The sequence below is a fragment of the Protomyctophum parallelum genome (assembly GCF_964188405.1).
Source record: "Protomyctophum parallelum genome assembly, chromosome: 9".
NCBI classification, from domain to species: Eukaryota; Metazoa; Chordata; class Actinopteri; order Myctophiformes; family Myctophidae; genus Protomyctophum; species Protomyctophum parallelum.
In genome coordinates, this window is record NC_139706.1 from 24,419,521 (window position 1) to 24,438,144 (window position 18,624).

At 39.8% G+C, this 18,624-nt stretch overlaps 1 protein-coding gene across 3 annotated transcripts in view; it reads right to left on the bottom strand.

Annotated features, from left to right (window-relative positions):
* Positions 1-15,970: 15,970 nt before the first annotated feature.
* cadm1b (cell adhesion molecule 1b) overlaps positions 15,971-18,624 on the bottom strand; it is a gene marked incomplete at its 5' end in the record, with an annotated part of 166,983 nt that continues 164,329 nt past the window's right edge. For all 3 annotated transcript variants that reach the window (XM_083773606.1, XM_083773604.1, XM_083773605.1), the window contains 2 exons: positions 15,971-16,142; positions 16,911-17,039. In XM_083773606.1, the coding sequence (XP_083629732.1) occupies positions 16,024-16,142; positions 16,911-17,039 (248 nt within the window). In that variant the 3' untranslated portion in view covers positions 15,971-16,023. The remainder of the gene's footprint in view (positions 16,143-16,910; positions 17,040-18,624) is intronic.

Below are 18,624 nucleotides of genomic sequence, written 5' to 3' on the forward strand. Positions count from 1 at the left end.
GGACGCCATAGCTGCACACAACCTAAAATGATTTCATCAAGTATGGTGGGTATAAGTTAAGTATGGGTATTATGTTGAACTTGAAAAATCACACTGGTCACCGGGGTGAAGTGAGGGGCGCTCTCTTATCATCATGACATGTAGGCCTAAAGTGATGTCCTCCAAGTTTTCACTGGAAGAAGGGTAATAGAACCCAAACAACCACAATAAAACTAACAAACAAAACATCATGTGGGCTCTTTAATATCTCTGGTTGCCCCGTCCCCTTGCCCACACATACTGTAAAGTGAAACTATGCTCGGAAACTCGGTGTCTCCAACTCTCGATCGAGTTCTGTTCAAGTTTTCAACCTATGCTTGCTAGTAAAAGAGTGACATAAATAATCATGTAACTGTCCACATGGACGTTGAGTAGAGTTGGCGTGGTTGTCTCCACCAGCCGAAGGCGTGGGGAGAGCATAATGTTTTGACTGGGGGTGCTGGCTATTTAGAGGGGTGGTCGTCCCTCTGAGAGTATGTTTTGCACACTCCCTAGAGGCCAAGGACAAACCTTTGACCTGCATTTTCCACATCTGCCTTTTATAGCGCCACCAGGAGGCCGACTTTTGTAAAACACATTTTTTGATATTACTCACCCAATTGCCATCAAAGGCGTAAGGAGAAATGGCACCTTTTTCACCTTGGCCTATTATAGCGCCACCAGGAGGCCACAACCTGACCTGGCCTGGTAGAGACCTGTAGGGCACTTTCTCTAGTTACTTGCGCAAGCGGACCGCGCAAGTACTGCGAACGGCTGGGTATGTATGTATGTATGTATGTATGTATGTAGCCTAGAATAAGTAAGGAATAAAACTGCAATTTTCATTGTCTCATAAAACCTTAATCTTTTAACTTAAGAACAAACGCCCAACATTTTCATTAGATTTTCATTAGTCCAAAGTTTGTGTGCAGATATTTCCGTGAATTTTATCAAAGATCCCGGGATTAGATAGATTTTAATATAATAATTTTCATAAAAATGGTGTGTGATCTAAAGGTCGGAGGTCAAAAGTAAAAGAGAACACGAAAGTTGTTCCCCTTGAGGAGACACATATGTGTATCGAAGTTTTATTGCTGACGGTCAAACAGTTCATGAGGTATGCTGTACCCATGGCCATGATAACCGAAATTATTTTAAAACAAAATGTGAGACACCACTGCACACCAGAGGGGTTTAATAACAAATTTATAGGCAATATTGGGCCTTGATATCAAGGCATTTTAGTAATGCTAAACCCCGTCCCGTACCCCCGTCCCACACACAAGTACATCTGTCCTCTGTGTGTGTGTGTGTGTGTGTGTGTGTGTGTGTGTGTGTTGAAAGGAACAGAAATTATCAGATCATAGGCTAGGATAAACATTGTTTTGTTGGTTCGAATTATAGCCTACTTTAGTATAAATCCCTGTATGAAACCTCATACTTTTAGTTTTTACACACGCAAGGTCCTGCCTCCTGCATTATGTGCAATTTCAAAACACGTGCGGTAAGCAAATGGCTTAGTGATTTCCAGCGGCGCTTCCAAACTCGAACACAAATTACCACCTGCATGAATTAGGAGGAGTAGCACCGCAGTGTGTCTATGGTGGATTGTTATAAAACAAACACTTTGCATAGCCATAGCTTTCCGTTGTAGGTGAGTTAGTTTAACTTTGTTTAATCACATTAGGACTTTTCTGTTTGGATGCATGGGCTGGTAACAGATTCAACATAGCTACCCTAGTCAGACTAAGCCAAGATAGATGCCACTAGATGTGAGGACAAAATAAATCAATATAGAAACATGTTTATATATACTATTTTGTTTGGTGAAATTGAAGTATAGCATATAGGCCTAATTACTTTTTCAGGGCCTAAATTATATAAAAAAAGATATATTTCTGAGCTGGAAGGTATGATTTTACAACCCTTGTCACTTGACAATTGAAGGAAAAGTCTTATCCTATACCTATCTACCTGGTCTATATACCGTCTGGCATATAAGCATATAAACGACCAAGTAGGCTATACTCTTCTCAATCTAGGCTTTTGGAGTCCATTTTCGAGTAGGATTTGTTTTGTATTTTGGAAGTAATGTTCCCTGAGGTACTGTCATATGTTTTAACTGTCTAACTTTTGTTAAACTGTTAAATAAATTAGGAACTGGGTAGGAGGGAATCCATTTTGTTACACCTGGTGACCCCTAGTAACACTCTGGAATACTGTGTAAAGTGTGTATGTTGTGACAGGGTACAGTATGGCTATACTAGCCTAGCTAGCATTATGACCAGACTAATATCACTGCATAATATATTATCTGCACAGGGCTATTGGCTATAGGCCTATATATATGTTTTCTTTTTTTTAGCTGTCGTCTGGTTTTGAGGCTGTAGGCTGTGTATGTTGTCTGTTGTGACAGGATATACAGTAGCATTGTATATTGTATGTATATGATATGAGGCTGTGCATGTTTTGTTGAAGGTAGTGAATTATTGTGACAGCTGGGTACATTATACTGTACATTATACTGTCTGTGACGCTTGCACACTGCCGAGTCAACCACATAATCAGTGTCACCACCTGTCCTCTATATAGACCATCGGAGGCAGGTAACATGTCATCTTTGATGTGGTATACCTATACACAAGATGAAGAAGGTACAAGAATCCTGCAGGGCCCAGACCCCATCACTCGCATGGAGCATTCTGAATGGCCAACCCTCCCACCATATCAAGCTTAGCTTCTTGTCAGTCCTGTATACTGTAGTCTTGTTATCCTATACAGCTTTGAATGCTGGACCTGGCCTGCTCTACAGAAGTCCCTGGCCACTGTGCTACAACATGAAAGGACTAATGTTTTAAACTGATGGTTTGCTAATTGTCTCTCCTGCACTGCTGGTGGCATTTCCCTTGATTAGGAAGGGGCCAAGTGCTGTGCAGGAGAGGGGTGTTTCTTATGCTGTCTTAATATTGTCATTGAGTTTACAGTACATGCTGATTTATACTTGTTTATTGTAACGCATTATTGAGAATGTTTAGGTTACTTTTATTCAAGGTGTTATTTATAGTAGTATTTACTTGAAAGTATTTTTGAGAAGAAATGTTGCTAATTGATTCGATGTCCTGTGGTAGGATCCATTCCTATTTAATGGAGGCTGCAGGAAGTAGGGACAGACAAGTTAGTTGGATGTGGGCAACATAACATCCCTGAGGGAGAGCTACAGGGCCTTGTGTGATCGAGGTACATCCTGAATAGAGCTCTCATCCTGGTTGTGTTTTGTTAAGTAGTGTTTCCCAAGTATTTATTTATCTTTTGGTTCTTTCTTTATTTTGTTGCCTGTAATCTAGTTTGTTATTGAGGATTATTGCACTGAACAATTGTCTGGATTTTGGTGGAGGAGTTTTGGGGAAACATAAAGACCCTTAAACTGCATTACTGACTGTTCTTGGAGCCTTGGCAGTTCGGGCAACTTTAATATTGCAGCTGGGAGAATGGGGCTGGTCAGACGGTCACTGCTATTGCCCCCAGGAGGGAGCTCCCAGCATGGGAGGAAAGTGCTGGCGAGCTAGACAGCTGTAAGGAGGATTGACGTGACCGGAGACGCTGCTGCCGGGGTCATGCAGAGATGAGGGTGGCTCTAACTCTATCCATGGGTTCCAAAATATGACACTATAAACAATGTGATGAAGTCAAGTAGAAGACGGCTCAAGGTGAGGAGCTTTTTTGTTTGTTGCTGCTGGCTGCTGATTGTAGTATTGTATGCTGTGTCCATACAAATGTGATTCAAGCTGTTGTGCTATTGCTGCTGTCATTTTGGGACCCTTGGCCGAACATGTTCAGTGACTATTTCTGGCTGTGGAATTGAATACTGATGTGAATCTACTGTTTTGTGTTATGTCTGCCGTGGAAGGTAGTGAGTTTGTAAGAGGGAACAGTATGCGTGTGTGGCTCTTGCAGGTCACTTCAATTGTCTTATGTCACGTGTGAGTTAGCTATTTCCTCTTAAAGGACCACTTTTCAACATCTCTTCATATAATTGGTCCTCACTAATGTTCATGATAAAACACCACCATTTTTTTCCTACTCAGTCTGTGTATCATAGGAGGGCTTTGGGCAGTGACATCATTAGGCATATTTATTTTTAAACAAGATTTGTTTAAAAATATATTTAGATTTGTATTATCGTGAGAACGATGGCTTCAACTTTTGCATTCCAACTTTTCAGGAAAAAGCCTGCCGTTTCTATTAGCTTGGATTCAACATCGATGATGTCACTGGTGGACATTTTGTCACTGTGGTATTTTATCATGAACATTAGTTAGGACCAATTATAGGAAGATAAGTTGAAAAGTGGTCCTTTAAGTTCAAGCTAAGTAAGTTGGGCTTTGACATAACAGCCATCAATTCCAAATATTAATTTCTAAATGGAAGATGTGGATTCTATAGTACGTCTGCTGTGTTGTGGTTGATGTTGAAGGTTGTGATCTGTGACAGCCAGGCCACCCCTGTGGCAGTTCTGTCACAGTTCTGTTTCTTTTTCTTTCGGTCCTATCTCTCTCTCTCTCTCTCTCTCTCTCGTTGCTGTGCCATATATTGACCCATGTTTGAATGAAACAAATTTGGTACATTTAGCTTTCCAGACTTGTTGCTGTCATAGAGAAAATGGTTGCTGTACGTTCCCCAACAGATTGTGTTGTTGGGTTGTTTGTGGTACATGGTACGTCTATGTCTTGACATCACCCGGAAGGGTTAGGGTCTTGCTTGTGTTTGTCTGTCGTGTCCAAATCCAAAACAGTACAGTAGAGGTCTCAAGGCTAAACATGCAGGGAACATTCAGTATTTTGTGAAAATGTTGCAACACATGAGGATTTGCATATGTAATCATATCAGTCATATTTTAAAACCAATACCTGTGTTGGTCTAATTGAATTGTTTTAAATACATAAAACTAATGACTAAAACTAAACCTGGACTAAAAACCTTTTGACATTCAACTAAAACTAAGGATAGAAAATGTAGAAATGACTACTCGGAACAAACAAACTTTTATCCATTTTTCTGCCTTAACTAGAACAGTCAGCATACTCGGCAATCAGCATTGTGTGCGTAAACATGCTGCATATTTTTATGGTAACACCCAGGGCAGGAATTTCATTGAGGCCATGAAGGCCATGGCTGCTGTTGCCCCTCAGTTTGGCCTTCTGACCGTCAGAATAATATGCCGTCCCTGAGGCTAGTGGCCTGATGCACCATTCTGTCTGCCACTGATTGTACGATTTCCTTCTCTGCCTCTTTCCTGTCAATACAGTTTGATTGAATTACAAATTTCCATTATTTTACTGAAATGACATTCCAGGCGTTAACAACACCTAATTATGCAATTTCACTTAAAATGTACAACTTTTCAGGCCTTTGGTGACTTATCTACTTCTATTTTGGTGTCTTCTAAAATGTGTGCTTGTTGTTGCTGCAAAAGGAGATAGTAATCTCGGAAATAGTTTTCATCTGACCTTTAACAATATGTAAAATGAAACAACCCAAAGACCCTTGTTAATGCTTGAAACAGCCAATGACGTATTTTCTTTCACGTTTCTAAAACAGACAATCAGCATTATAATTGATGCTTATTGATTAACGGGCCTAGTGAACCCAGGCCCAGTGGTCCCTGAGCTAGGGGGTCCCTGAGCTTGAAGTTGAACCTATGCGTTATTATCTTCGCACTTTTTGTCAGACAATGGGCGTATTATTCATGTAAATAAAATGACCCCAAAGGTCCTGTATTGGTTAAATGTGTGCTGTTTAATAGCGTGTAAATCCTGTGTAGTGATAATACAAGTGAATTTATTTGTAGTTATTTGGCTCTATTTAGTTATTTAATTGAATTGAATTTCAGCACAGCAGTGAGCATGGATGTGCCCTTCTCCTATATAATATTTACACTTTTTCACAATTACACTGTGAAATAACTTACCCACAATTCCACATGCCCACAAATTAAATTCAATTAAAGTTTTCAAGCTAGATAATGAATTGCATTCCATAATGCCTTTGTTTCCTGCATTTGAATTCATGTTAAATTAATTAAAACATGTAACTTTTAATTACCAAAGTAATTAATTAAATAATTGAAAATAGACTTACTGACTGACTGATAAATGATTCAGGCAATGTTCATGCAGCAGCTCACCAAAGCGTACCTTGCTTGAAGGCTGCATTTTGCAGCATGCTGCAACACTCATACACATTTGGAATGTAAATTATATGTTTGATGAATCATAAATATCTATGAAGTCTCATGCATGTCAGAAACTGTTTATAATAACGGTCGCCTAATAGGTAGGCCTATGTGTTACATTGGCGTCTTCGAGTCTCTCAAGGTAATGTGGAATAACACCAACTGTTATCTAAGTACTTTTAATTGAAATGAAAACTGATTATGCCTGAAGTAACTATACAAGCCCAACTGTGATAGAAAGATAATCCAATGGAATTCCAGAATAAAAGATAATTAAGGGAACACGATTAGGAGGATGTTTCTTGCCTATTGTATCTTGGTGGCTATGAAGCAGAACATCATTGTAAAATTGATAAAATGCAAAGGAAACTTCTCTGTCTGCCTCTACAGAACAGGGTCACATTGGGACTAAATTGAGGTAACTTTGAAGGATGCTGCTATAGTTGTATTATTTAATTACACATTGTAGCTTTAAACATTTAACAGTTAGTGGAATGAGGTATGGAAATCGGTTTGCCTAACCGATTTCCATATCTTAGGTTTGATAATGAGGAAAATGTCATTATCAAACCTAAAACCTCCACTTCAACAGCCACCTGTTTTCCTTCTGGTCGTGAAGCCTAATTTATAATTTGTCAGTTACGTTATTTTAAGTTGAATTTTATTTTATTTTATTAAAACGCAGTAGGCACCATGGGGAACCAGTGTTAAGCATCAAACATCGCTGACATTAGAGTAGCCTACATAATGCTGTTCACAGAATCATTCTGACGTACACTCTAATCACTCCACATAACACAAAGACCGCCCCTCTGTCTGCCACGGATTAACAGGCTGGCTGTGCTTTCATTAATGCAGATTTATCTCATTCACACCTCTAAGATAATTGTGTTGTGGTTTAGTTGCTTGTTGTATACGTTATTTGAAACAACTGACGCATCTTTTGCATGGAAAGTGATGGGAAGTCTAAAGTCTTATTGGGGATTTAAATTGGCATAATGTACAGTGTTTTCTGTAAACTTTCTGTAAAATTCCTACAATGACCATAATGCTTTGGTCTACTGCTCCTCCTTGTGTAGAGGGGGGAGGCTTTCTTACTGAGACAACATGTAATCCAGGAAGGAAGTGTCTGTGACATCACAGACACTTTGAAATACTAAAATATCTAAAAACAAAATGCATATTACACACACAAACCGTCAGGAAAGTGTTTCTTGTGGCGTGCACAGATAAGACACTAGGGGTTGCTAGTGCACCACCTGCCCTTGCCCCCTGGACAGCAATTTGTCCTTTTTGTACAGTGTACAGTATGTGGATCATGGTGAAATTGATCAATTCTTGATAAAAAAAAAGTTTCTAATATATTATTTATGCCCCAAAATCTATAAATCTCACACTATTAAGGCAACCGGCTGGTTCCACGCGCTGCACTAGGTGCCCTTTTTCACTTGAGCACCTGCCCCTCTAAATGTCTGTGCACGCCACTGGTCCTATACACATTAAAATAAGATCCGATTGCAAAAGGGGTGTAGTGGCCCTTTAATCAATGATCAATGATCTCTTAGTCTTGCTGCCATAACCGCAGTCACTGAAATAGCAGCTCATGTTGTAGTTGGGGTATTTACTAAAATACATTTGACTTACAGGTATGTAGAAAATGTCCTCTGCATTTAACCCTTCCTAACTGTTAAGAGCAGTGGCTGGTACTGCTATTTTACCAGGAATTGATGGCTTTTAATTGGTTTATTTTTAGGTGTATTCTCTTAACTCTTTCACTGGTTCGACATTCCCCCATGACCTTTCAAAGTCCAACAGGTGCCCGGGCAAATGTAGGGGTAATTACAACACGGGTATAGTTCTCCTGACAGTGTCAATATCCTCCTTGAACTCTGCCATTACTGTCCCATAAAAATAGAATACCAAACGACTCGTCCCTTTACCAACTCGCCCCCGCGAAATGTTTTAATGTAGTTAATTTAACAGTTAATTTAGTATTTCTCTCCCTCTCTGAAATGTGAAATTATCTTGTATACAGATTTATTTGATTGTATCTAGTCGATCTCTATACTCTGTAAAATTGTTGTTACCTAAAAATATACTGGTACACAGATCTGGTGTATACACTATGACTGTTTCAAGATTCCCTAAAACTGCATTATTTTCTTCTATAATTTGACCCACACTGATTAATCTATTAAAAGAAAATCAGCCTAAAAGAATGCCATTTAGGATGTAATATTACTGTATAACTTGTGAGAGTCTATGCAGAACCAGTTGCCTTTTGCCCACATGCCATTTATTCCAACATTTAATTACACCTGACCCAAATCAAGTGATACATGCCATAAATTTCAATCAATCAATTTACTAACTAAACGAGCCATGATTAGACATTAGACATTCATTCGATCCCATTTTCCCCATTGTGCTAATTATGCTTAAACATGACAGGACTGATTAAAATTGAACATTTACATATAATTAATGGCATCTACTGTAACTGAAACATTGCCTTTCTATATTCATGGATTGGAGGGGTTAAATCTTAACAAAAATCTAAAATTAAGTCAACTAGAAACTCGACCGGCCTTGATTCTAGCGCCACGCGTCGTTGGCTCTCTTGCGACGTTTTCTCCTTTGCGATGTTGCACTGCAAATTGTTTACATGTAGTGAGCAAAGAAGGTGTTGGTGTGAGTATGACTAGTGTGATTGATGCACATGGAGAATAGGATGTAAATGCAGATGGGAAGTAGTTGGAAATAAGATAGCATTTGTTGTGTAATGACATGGTTACTGTACTGTACCGTATTGTACTGCACCATACTGTAGCATACTGTGCCATACTGTACTGTGCCATGCCGTACTGTAGGCTACTGTACGCTAGTTGTGGGTGTGTGTGTGTGTGCATTTGTACTGTGTGTGTGTGCGCGTGTGTGTGCGCACACGGCATGCAGTAGGTATTGTGCATGGAGAGATTTGGGCAAACAGTGGTTTGGTAGGAGAAGGCAGACGTATGTATAAACGGTCGACCCCCTTTCAATTAGTGTAGCAAGATTGTATGATTTGTAATGTCTCTACAATGTAGAGGTATTAATGTTCCTCTATGGGCGAATGTGGGAGAAAAGTGGGTGGTTTGTAAGGTTAAACGATTCCAATTAAAGCTTGAATAATGTTATTGACCTTTAGCTGGAATGGATCACTTAAAATAATGGGAAAAGGCTGCACTGACAGAATTATGACACAATGGTCCATCGTTATAAAATTCAGTAGGTCTTGCTCTTGTTCTTGAAAATGCATATAAATTTGTCAAATCTCTAGCATCCACATGTCTTTGCTGAGAAAACGTCTGTTTCTGCTAAGATGGGCTTTTACTATAATGTTGCTGCAGTGTTTCCCCATGTCTTTTGGGTTATAGAGCGGCGCAGTCCCTCCCCCTTTCAGAACAACGAACGGCCCAGGAAATGAAAACGCAATGCATTTCCCCATAGGCAGTTTTTATTTAATTTATTTAAAGACCTTTTAAGCGTTGTACGAAGCCAACTCTTGTCGTGACAAATCATGACAACACACACAATATTTTGGACCAAACAAATAATTACAAAGAAGAAAAACAACAAAAAAAGTGTTGTAACCTGCCGTTTTTTCCTACTTTCTAATTCTTTGTTTGGCCCGAAATATTGTGTGTGTTGTCATGATTTGTCACGACAAGAGTTGACTTCGTACGACGACTTAAAAGGTCTTTAAATAAATTAAATAGAAACTGCCTATGGGGAAATGCATTGCGTTTTCATTTCCTGGGCCGTTCGTTGTTCTGAAAGGGGGAGGGACTGCGCCGCTCTATTGTCTCCACCAGGCCGAAGGCATAGGGAGCGAGTATGTTTTGCACTCCGTGTGTGTGCGTGTCTCCGTCCGTCCATCTGTTACGAGCTAATCTCCGGCACCGTTAACCCGGTCGATGCAAACGATGAACCTCTGCCACAAATTTTCCAGAACGGCCTGTTCTAGTGCCACCAGGGAGTGGGCACTACAATTGAAGTTTTAAAAGAAATGGTTGAATTGAGTTCAAGTATATACGCTTCTATATATATTTGTTTATGTTCTAAATTGACTGTACCTATAGGGACATACACTGATGTATTTGCACTGTGCCCTTTTTTGTCTTCTGTTTAACAACTGATTGCATGGTGGTTGGCAGGGTGGGTTGGAGAGGGTATGCAATCTATCTGTGCATGAATGTATTTGTATACTTGTACTGGAATTATATCTGTTGTTCATATTTTGATGGGACCCCCTACAAAATGAGATGCTGCATCACAAGGAGCTTTCCCTTTAATACAAATCTGAAATATTAAATAGATAAATAATAAAATAAATAAATTGCTTCATTCACGTCTGTATTTAACGTTGACTGAGAAATTCCAACCACAACTTTAAACATTGATATTTTATTAAGACAAGTACTCATCTGATTTTTTCCCTTTTTTTTGTAAAAATGTTTTGTGAACCAATACAAAATATGTATGGTAACATGAAGAACATTTTCTTCAAAAACAAAAACAAAAAAAGTGACCTGGGCACAGAATTATAGATTAAACGGCAAAACAAAACAACTAAGTGAGATCATAAAGAACCAACTTCCCCAGGCATCTAGGATGTGTTTCAACCAAATATCCAAGACGTTACTGATCATTCAAAAAACTTCTTGTCACAGTAAATACATTGTTTCATCTATGCAAATGTAATAGACAATGACTCAAGTAAACCATCGTTTAATTTTGTACTGTGTGGTCACATTCTAATATCCATCAGAAACAGCTGATACCAAAAACGTACGACAAAAGAGAACTATCTGAAGTCAGCTTTCATCAACATCATTGTGATTTAGTTGACACTAAACTGTACATAAATTGATACTGGCTGCTTAACAAATCTAGTTTTCTTTCTTTGTGAACTAGGACTATACAAAATAATTAACATTTACTGTAACAGTGCACCATTATTAATAAGAACACATAAACATGTACAACTGAGGAAAAAAACATGTACACCTTCTGGTTTTGTCACGTTGAATAGCTGTGGTACTGTACTAGAGTATACACACTTGGGGCCAATAATTTGCATTCTACCTGAGATGCAAAACAACAACTATTAACACTCGTGAACCTGAGAGAGTGAAAACAAACATAATAAGTGTTGAACACAATTTTATGATTCCCCAAGGATCCATTATATTTTCTTGATAGCGACAGCGTTATGTTCCATTTACATAAATATGAAATCGCAAAACAAATATTGATCATGCAGATAAGTATTTCTCCACTTCCATGGCACTTGTTGATATCCTGTATCCTAAATAAATTGAATTCTGTTCCAGCTTCTCATCGCATATAGCTTTAATGTAATTAGCTCTCTGACAGTATGTCCCCAGCCTTGTCCCATGTAAATGAGCAATGCAGATAATATAGTTATGGCCATAATACTTTGTGGGGGGAATGTGGTAATTGAGAATAAATAGAATATTGTACTCTATGGAAGTTGCCGTTAACATGCTGATAAAAAGAAAATAAATAAATATATATTTTCAACGTTAAAATCAAATCACGGTTATTGTAGCTTATCTTTCCAGTTTATAATCATAATAGTGGACATTCATGGCAAATAGACCTAGGCCTTGTAACTTCTACTATAGAAATATTCTGTACATCAGGGTTCCCCAATTAATTTTCCTCAAGGGCCATATTTTGACTAGCGTACCAGGCTGGGGGCCGAGTCTGCACGCGCGAGGTCGAGGACTTGCCCTGAAAATTCATTTTCAGGGCAAGACCCCATTTGAAAAGGATGCCCAGTTTGATATGCATATCTGGGACCCTTAAAAAAACAAAAGATTTTTTTATTCTTTTTTTTTTATTCTTTCATGGGCCACAAGGGGTCACTCTGTGGGCCGTAAATGGCCCGCGGGCCGCCTATTGGGGAACCCTGCTGTACATGATGCGTCTTAGAGGATGACATGACAGTTACCATAATATGCCTCATTATCAAAGAAGGCACTAAATGAAGTCCTTCAGTCTTTTGCTTTATAAATGACAGCTACCCAGAGCGGTTAAGGCAGTGGTTGTCCCTTTTGCCATATTCTTTTCTAGTTTATTTATTTTTTCTATTCAAGCAATAATCACTCCCTAACTTCCAAACAAACTATGTTATACTGAATGTGGCCCCCTTTTGAACTATACTCGAGTCATGGACATAAAGCATGCACAATAGGCCCACATGTGTGTGCATACATGTATTGGTGAGGGCGAGGATCTGTTGGTTTTTCATGCCGAAGCAGGAAATTAATTTGGGTAGACAGATCTTTAAGGGTTTGTGGCTGGAGGATGACAGTAAGAAAATGACCTTTACCATACCCAGTCTCAGACTCGAAGCAAATATAACTTGCAATGTTTCTCTGCCCACGTGACTCTAGCCAATGGGTAAGATGTCATCACAGAGAGTTAATACAGCTGGTTCGTATTTGTGGCTTTTAATGCCTTAATTACTGATATACTTAGTTGCCGGTGTCGTGCACGAAAACAACCGATCTACAAGGGTTAGCTGGTAGTTCATTATCTAACTTCGGTGGAGGCAAGTACAAAAAGGCTTTAGTGTGTGTCTTGATGTTTTGTTTCTATTTGTATACCACAGTTCACAAAACAATTCATCAGGGCAACAAAATAACAATGACAATAATCCAATACTTTGAAGCATGGATTTCTGATGACCCCAGAGAATTTGACATGACTTGGACACTTAATTCACCACTGAAATGAAACGTGAATTCAAAGTATAACATTTTATCTTCCCTAATCCCTACGCACTACAATCACATAAAAGATAAATACCTAAGATAACAAAATGACTGGTTGAAGGTCTATGTAAAATTTCAAAAAATATTCTCAATATATTAAACTCAATATATTACTAAAGACTTTGTCCAAGAAAGACCAGGAACAAAATAAAACCGTATAGAGGAGCAAGTCTGTACAGTGGCATCTTTACCTGTGCTGGAAGTCTCACAGTACCGTAGGTAATATGCAACATATTTGCCCACATATACAAGCACAGCGTTTGTATTTGGTCCTTTGCTGACCTTTAAGGAGAAGTAAGGGACTGTACCAGCATTGAATCAAAGATAGCATTTAAAAAATGGTTGAGATGATCATTGTAGAATGCTGAGCCATTTTCAACTACAAGCTATGATCAAAACGCCAACATAAATTTGTCATACAGATAAAGAATCGGGCTGCATTTAATGACTCCTTATTGAAAACAAACGCAAAAAAAAAAAAAAAAAAAAAGCATCACTAATGATATTAATAGGGATCTTATCTCTCCTATGTTGTAATTTCCCTCCTGATGAAAGCAGAATGACTATGCCTTCCGTAAAGTACTATAATAAGTCCTACAAATACTGAACTAGCCCCCCATATCTGATGATATCCAGATATGGTGCTCTTTACAAACAAACATTGAGAGACCAGGGGCCATAATATGTATCAAGGCTGTGTATGCATTAAAATCATGCTGAGCACATACCATTAACGCTCAGTCCAACCCCAGTCCCATAATCGGTGGCAATAAAAAAAAGCTAATAAAAAGCTTTTTTTTTTTTTTTTTAATATGAAAAAGCAGGCAAATGTGCAATTTCATATCGACTGACCCACTGAGGAGAACCATTTATGAGAATGGATGAGGATGGACAGTCTTAATTGAGTAAAGGGTTCACAAAAAATATTTTTTTATCTTTGTCAGTCGCTGCCAATGAAAACCAGGCTTTGTCGGTCCGCCAATGGTCAATTCCCGAGTGCAATTCAATTGGTTAACCCATAAGGAGAAAAATGACGAATAGTCTTAATTGAGTGATACGAGTTCACAAAAATTGAAAAGTTATCTTCATCAGTGCACATGGTTGCATAGCCCCAAATAACCGACTAGGGTTGTACTCAGTCTGTGGTAGAGCGAAGAACTGGGAAAGGGAGGTGGCTCTGCTTGGATGCTGCAGGTTTGAGGCATTTACTGTATGGGGTCCAGAAAACGTGTGCAGCATTATCAATTCTAGACCGATTACCGATTTTGTCCGATATTTTTGCAACATTTTCTAATTAGTTTGATAAAAGTTATTTATGTCCAATTCAAAGGCGTTGAGGTTGTAGATCTGCTTTTTTTATTCTGAATAATAATGAATTGCCCAAAATGTAGGGACAGAGAGGTTGAAAGTGGTATATAATAAAGTGATATGTTGGCCAGACCGATAAATCGGTCAGGCTCTAATCGGGCCTCTGCACCATTCGGCACCACAACCCAGGATGGCCCAGAATACCAGTCACGCATGCGCTGGTCCTTTTGAAGAGAGCCCTACAGTCCCGTCACCTGCTTCAGTGGCTGTGACATTTGTCTCGTGGGCATTGATACACTTCTAGGCCTCAGTTACATTAAGAAAATAGTGTCTGCTCTTAACCAACTATATTTGCACATGATGATGATCGGTGCATGTGTTTAGTTAGACATACCAACAGTCAGACACACCATGAGTCAGACACCCTCCCCAAACCTAACCCTAACATCAGGTGATGTTTAACCCGCAGCACAGATTAGTTTTAACCCGCCACAGGTGATTGACTGTAGGACTGTTGGTATGTCTAACCAACATATGCACCCCTGATGATGATGATGATTATTATTATTATAAGATTATTTTAATTTCACAATAAGCTAAATTATTATTATTCTTTAGGGGTAAAAAGATCACACTCATGTGAAGTGAGCAGTGCCTTTTATCATGATGATGATGTATGCCACATGGCGTCACGGGGAGGGGTGGACAGACATACAAAGCCACATGATTATTTTGCCATTGACTTCAATGCTCAAAAATAAATGTATAATATATATAATATATTATACTGTCTGGAGTGGATATGTGCATGAATCACACGGTGTACAAAATTGGATACATAATGGCCCCAGGTGTTGCTTGCTGTTAGGAGCACAGACATCCATGGTACTTCACTTTACGGCATGTGATGAATTTGGGGATGAAGATGGTTAAATAAGTCTCCACATAACCAAACCTGATCTCAAAGATCCAGGTGAGCCACATCAATCCAATACAATCAAAATAGGCATCTATGTACAGAATCGAGGGATTGCAGATTTAGAATTGGCAGGAATGTCTGATTTTGAGAAAAGTGTTTGTTGATTTTGTTTCTGAAAATACCGAAATGCACAGCATGGACCCATTGGTTTCTGGTAGGTAGCGCTTCTATGAGCCCTCGTACAATAGCTATTGGCAAGCTGAAGCACACACAGACACACCATGCCATTTTGTCTTCGAAAAGCCAGCTGAAAGGATCAGGTGGAGGACACAGACACGCATGGGAAAGAAAAGAAAAAAAAGAAAAGAAAACCCACAACTAAAGAAATAGAACAAGGCACAAAATTGTCTGTAAAATAATTGAACTGTACAGATCAGCCCCAGCAGTCCAGGAAGTGTTGAAGATAGGAGAACCGATGACATTTCACACCGCAAAGCATGGTTCTAGTCCTCTGGTCCACTACATCTTCATTCCTTCTTCTCAGCTCTGTGCCCCGCTACCACACAAGTTCCACGCTCCGTTTGCAACACCCCCACCCACCCGCCCGCCCACACCCACAGCCCCCACACACCACCCACCCACTCAGTTAGATCTAGTGATCCTACAGGTCCTCCCACCACCCCTCTCCTGGCCTCTCCAGATTAGATGTAATATTCCTTCTTCTCATCCGAGGTGTTGTGCCCGCCCTCTGCGTTGATAATGGCAGTATCTGCGTCTGCTGCGTCGTCTGCCCCTTTGGCCTCGTGCGTGAAGTAGGTGCCTGAACAGGAAGAGATACAAATTAGTATTGCGAGTGTTCATGGTCACAAATTTTGCCAACCCCCAATTTGAAATTTCACTGCTCAACACCATTGTGCAGTGAAGTATAAATCATGCTTTTAAAGGGCACGTAACTGAAATTAAAAAGGGGCTGAACACATTCAGTATCATCCAGGGGTTTATACTAGTTATTATCGGGATCAATGGACCAATAGTATATTTTTTTTGCTCATGATTTTAATAATCTAATCAAATTACTATTATCAAATGATATTGAGATAAGAGATAAGTGTTTTCTCTTATCTCAGTAAGAGTGCTCTCGACCACTCCTAAATGTGTTCTTGCATAAGTGAAAAGCAAAAATAAGAAAGCTTTGTTGAATCCCAGATCAGAACAAAAAAAGAGAATCTGTTCTTATATCGCTTCTTGAATGAGGCCCATTGTCCCTCCCTGTTCTACTCTCTGCTTAAAGGGACACTCTCTGCTTAAAGGGACACTAACGATATGTTAATGACATTGAGAAGATTTAGAAAACTTGTGTGGGGTCTTTACTGTGTAATGTGGTTTTAGATATATTTAGCAATGTCCATGATGTCATGGACACTGGGCTCACTTCCTTCCTGGACTACAATTCCCATAATGCTTTGGTGCACTGTTCCTCCTCTTGGATAGGGGAAGGGCTGTCTTACTGAGAAGTAGTCAAAACAAAAGTGTAAAAACCAGACCTGTATTATGTGTCATATTTTGAAGTATACTGTTGGCCTTTTACCTTTGTGTCTTGCAAAGTACCGTCCAAGAACTATGAGTGCACAGAGGATGGCGAACATCACTACTGCAACCACCCCTCCGATGACGGCGTGGTCAATTTTCTGTGGTGCCCCCTCGCCAGCTCTGGAATCTGAAAGTCACAATAACAAGAACTATTTATCATCAATAAGCCCTTTCATCCATTCACTCATCGAACACTGCCACATACAGGCCTTGAATAGTAAATACACTGTAAACGGGTCATTACATCAACAAAAGGACTGCATGATGATTTTAACCTAAGCTTCTGGAAAAGAAAATAGGTTATCACAATAGGAAATCACAATCAAGGTATATAAATGCGCCACATCGTGTGTGTTTACAGTTGTAATGCACGTAATTCGAGAACCGGTTGACCCACCGACTTCAAATTCGACACACGCATTCCATATCCCCACAGGGAGTGCAGTGCCCGGTATCGAGTCGGTCGGACCCACGCTTCTCCAGAACCACCACAAAAGGCTCTGCTCAGGCTCTTCCAATTGGCCTAATGAGGCCAACTCCTTTCACCTGGGCCAGGCTCTGCCAGTGGGCCTAATGAGGCTAACTCCTTTCAGCTGTGCAATTTCCAGCCTCTGCCTCAGCCAATTGAGGCTCAACCAATCAGGCTCTGCCAGTGGGCCGAATTGATTGCCAAATACACACTGTACATGGCCTAGACAGCGAGCTAAACTTCAAAGGTTCAAGTATTTTAAATGGAATCCTTTTTGTGAAACTAAACCAGACGCCTGCATGCATGCATCCGCCTAAGTGACAGCAGACTGCTGGGCGAGCGCTGACGCTTTGGCATGGGGGTTCAGATCAACATATGGAATTAATTCTGTACTGGCCATATATGGAGCGTGTCTTGAGTGTACAGGGTTAGATAAACATAATATGGAATGTCAGATCAGTTCAGCTCCATATATGGAGATCTAAGGGTAGGGCGAGGTCGTGTGCACAGTTGCATACATCCGCCTAGGTGACAGCAGACTGCTGGGCGAGGGCTGGCACTTTTAGGGGTGGCTAACCGTTAGCCGTTAAGAAATTCGTAACCGACAAATACTAACGGCTAATGGTGAACCGATAAAATAAAAACAAAAGCCCACAGGATTTACAGACGGCACGCGATGGCAGCCATAGTGCTGTCTGCGTCATGGTATTTACGCACATGAACTGGCTACTGGAGTTTACGCATGTGGGGCTCGACTGTTGGACTCACCACAGACTAGTTATTTGACAATTAAGCAGTTGAGACGAAGTCCAAAATAATTATCCATAATGTATAAATTATAGATAAGGGTTCAGGACAGATACAGTTTGGACAGACTGTTATTCGTCTCAACTGCTCAATTATGTGCCACTATATTATTGTTATATTAATATTATATTATTATATTGGCGAGTAGTGTAATTCAGCCGTCTTATCGACACAGAGTATGCCCGACAGACGACACACTGCAGAGTGCAGACAACATGGCTGGTAGGTAAACTAAACGATGAGTTGGAGGAGGAGGCTTGGTATAGGCTTGGTATAGCCTAGCAACAGTCATTAAGACATGTGAATCCCTTGACTCCTTCAAAACCGCTCTCAAAGGGCACCTACGGATGGCTGCAATTCGAAACTGGCCTCTGTAAAATCTGAATCCCCCCCCCATTTCCCCTCACTGTATATGTATCTTTTCCCTTTTTGCTTC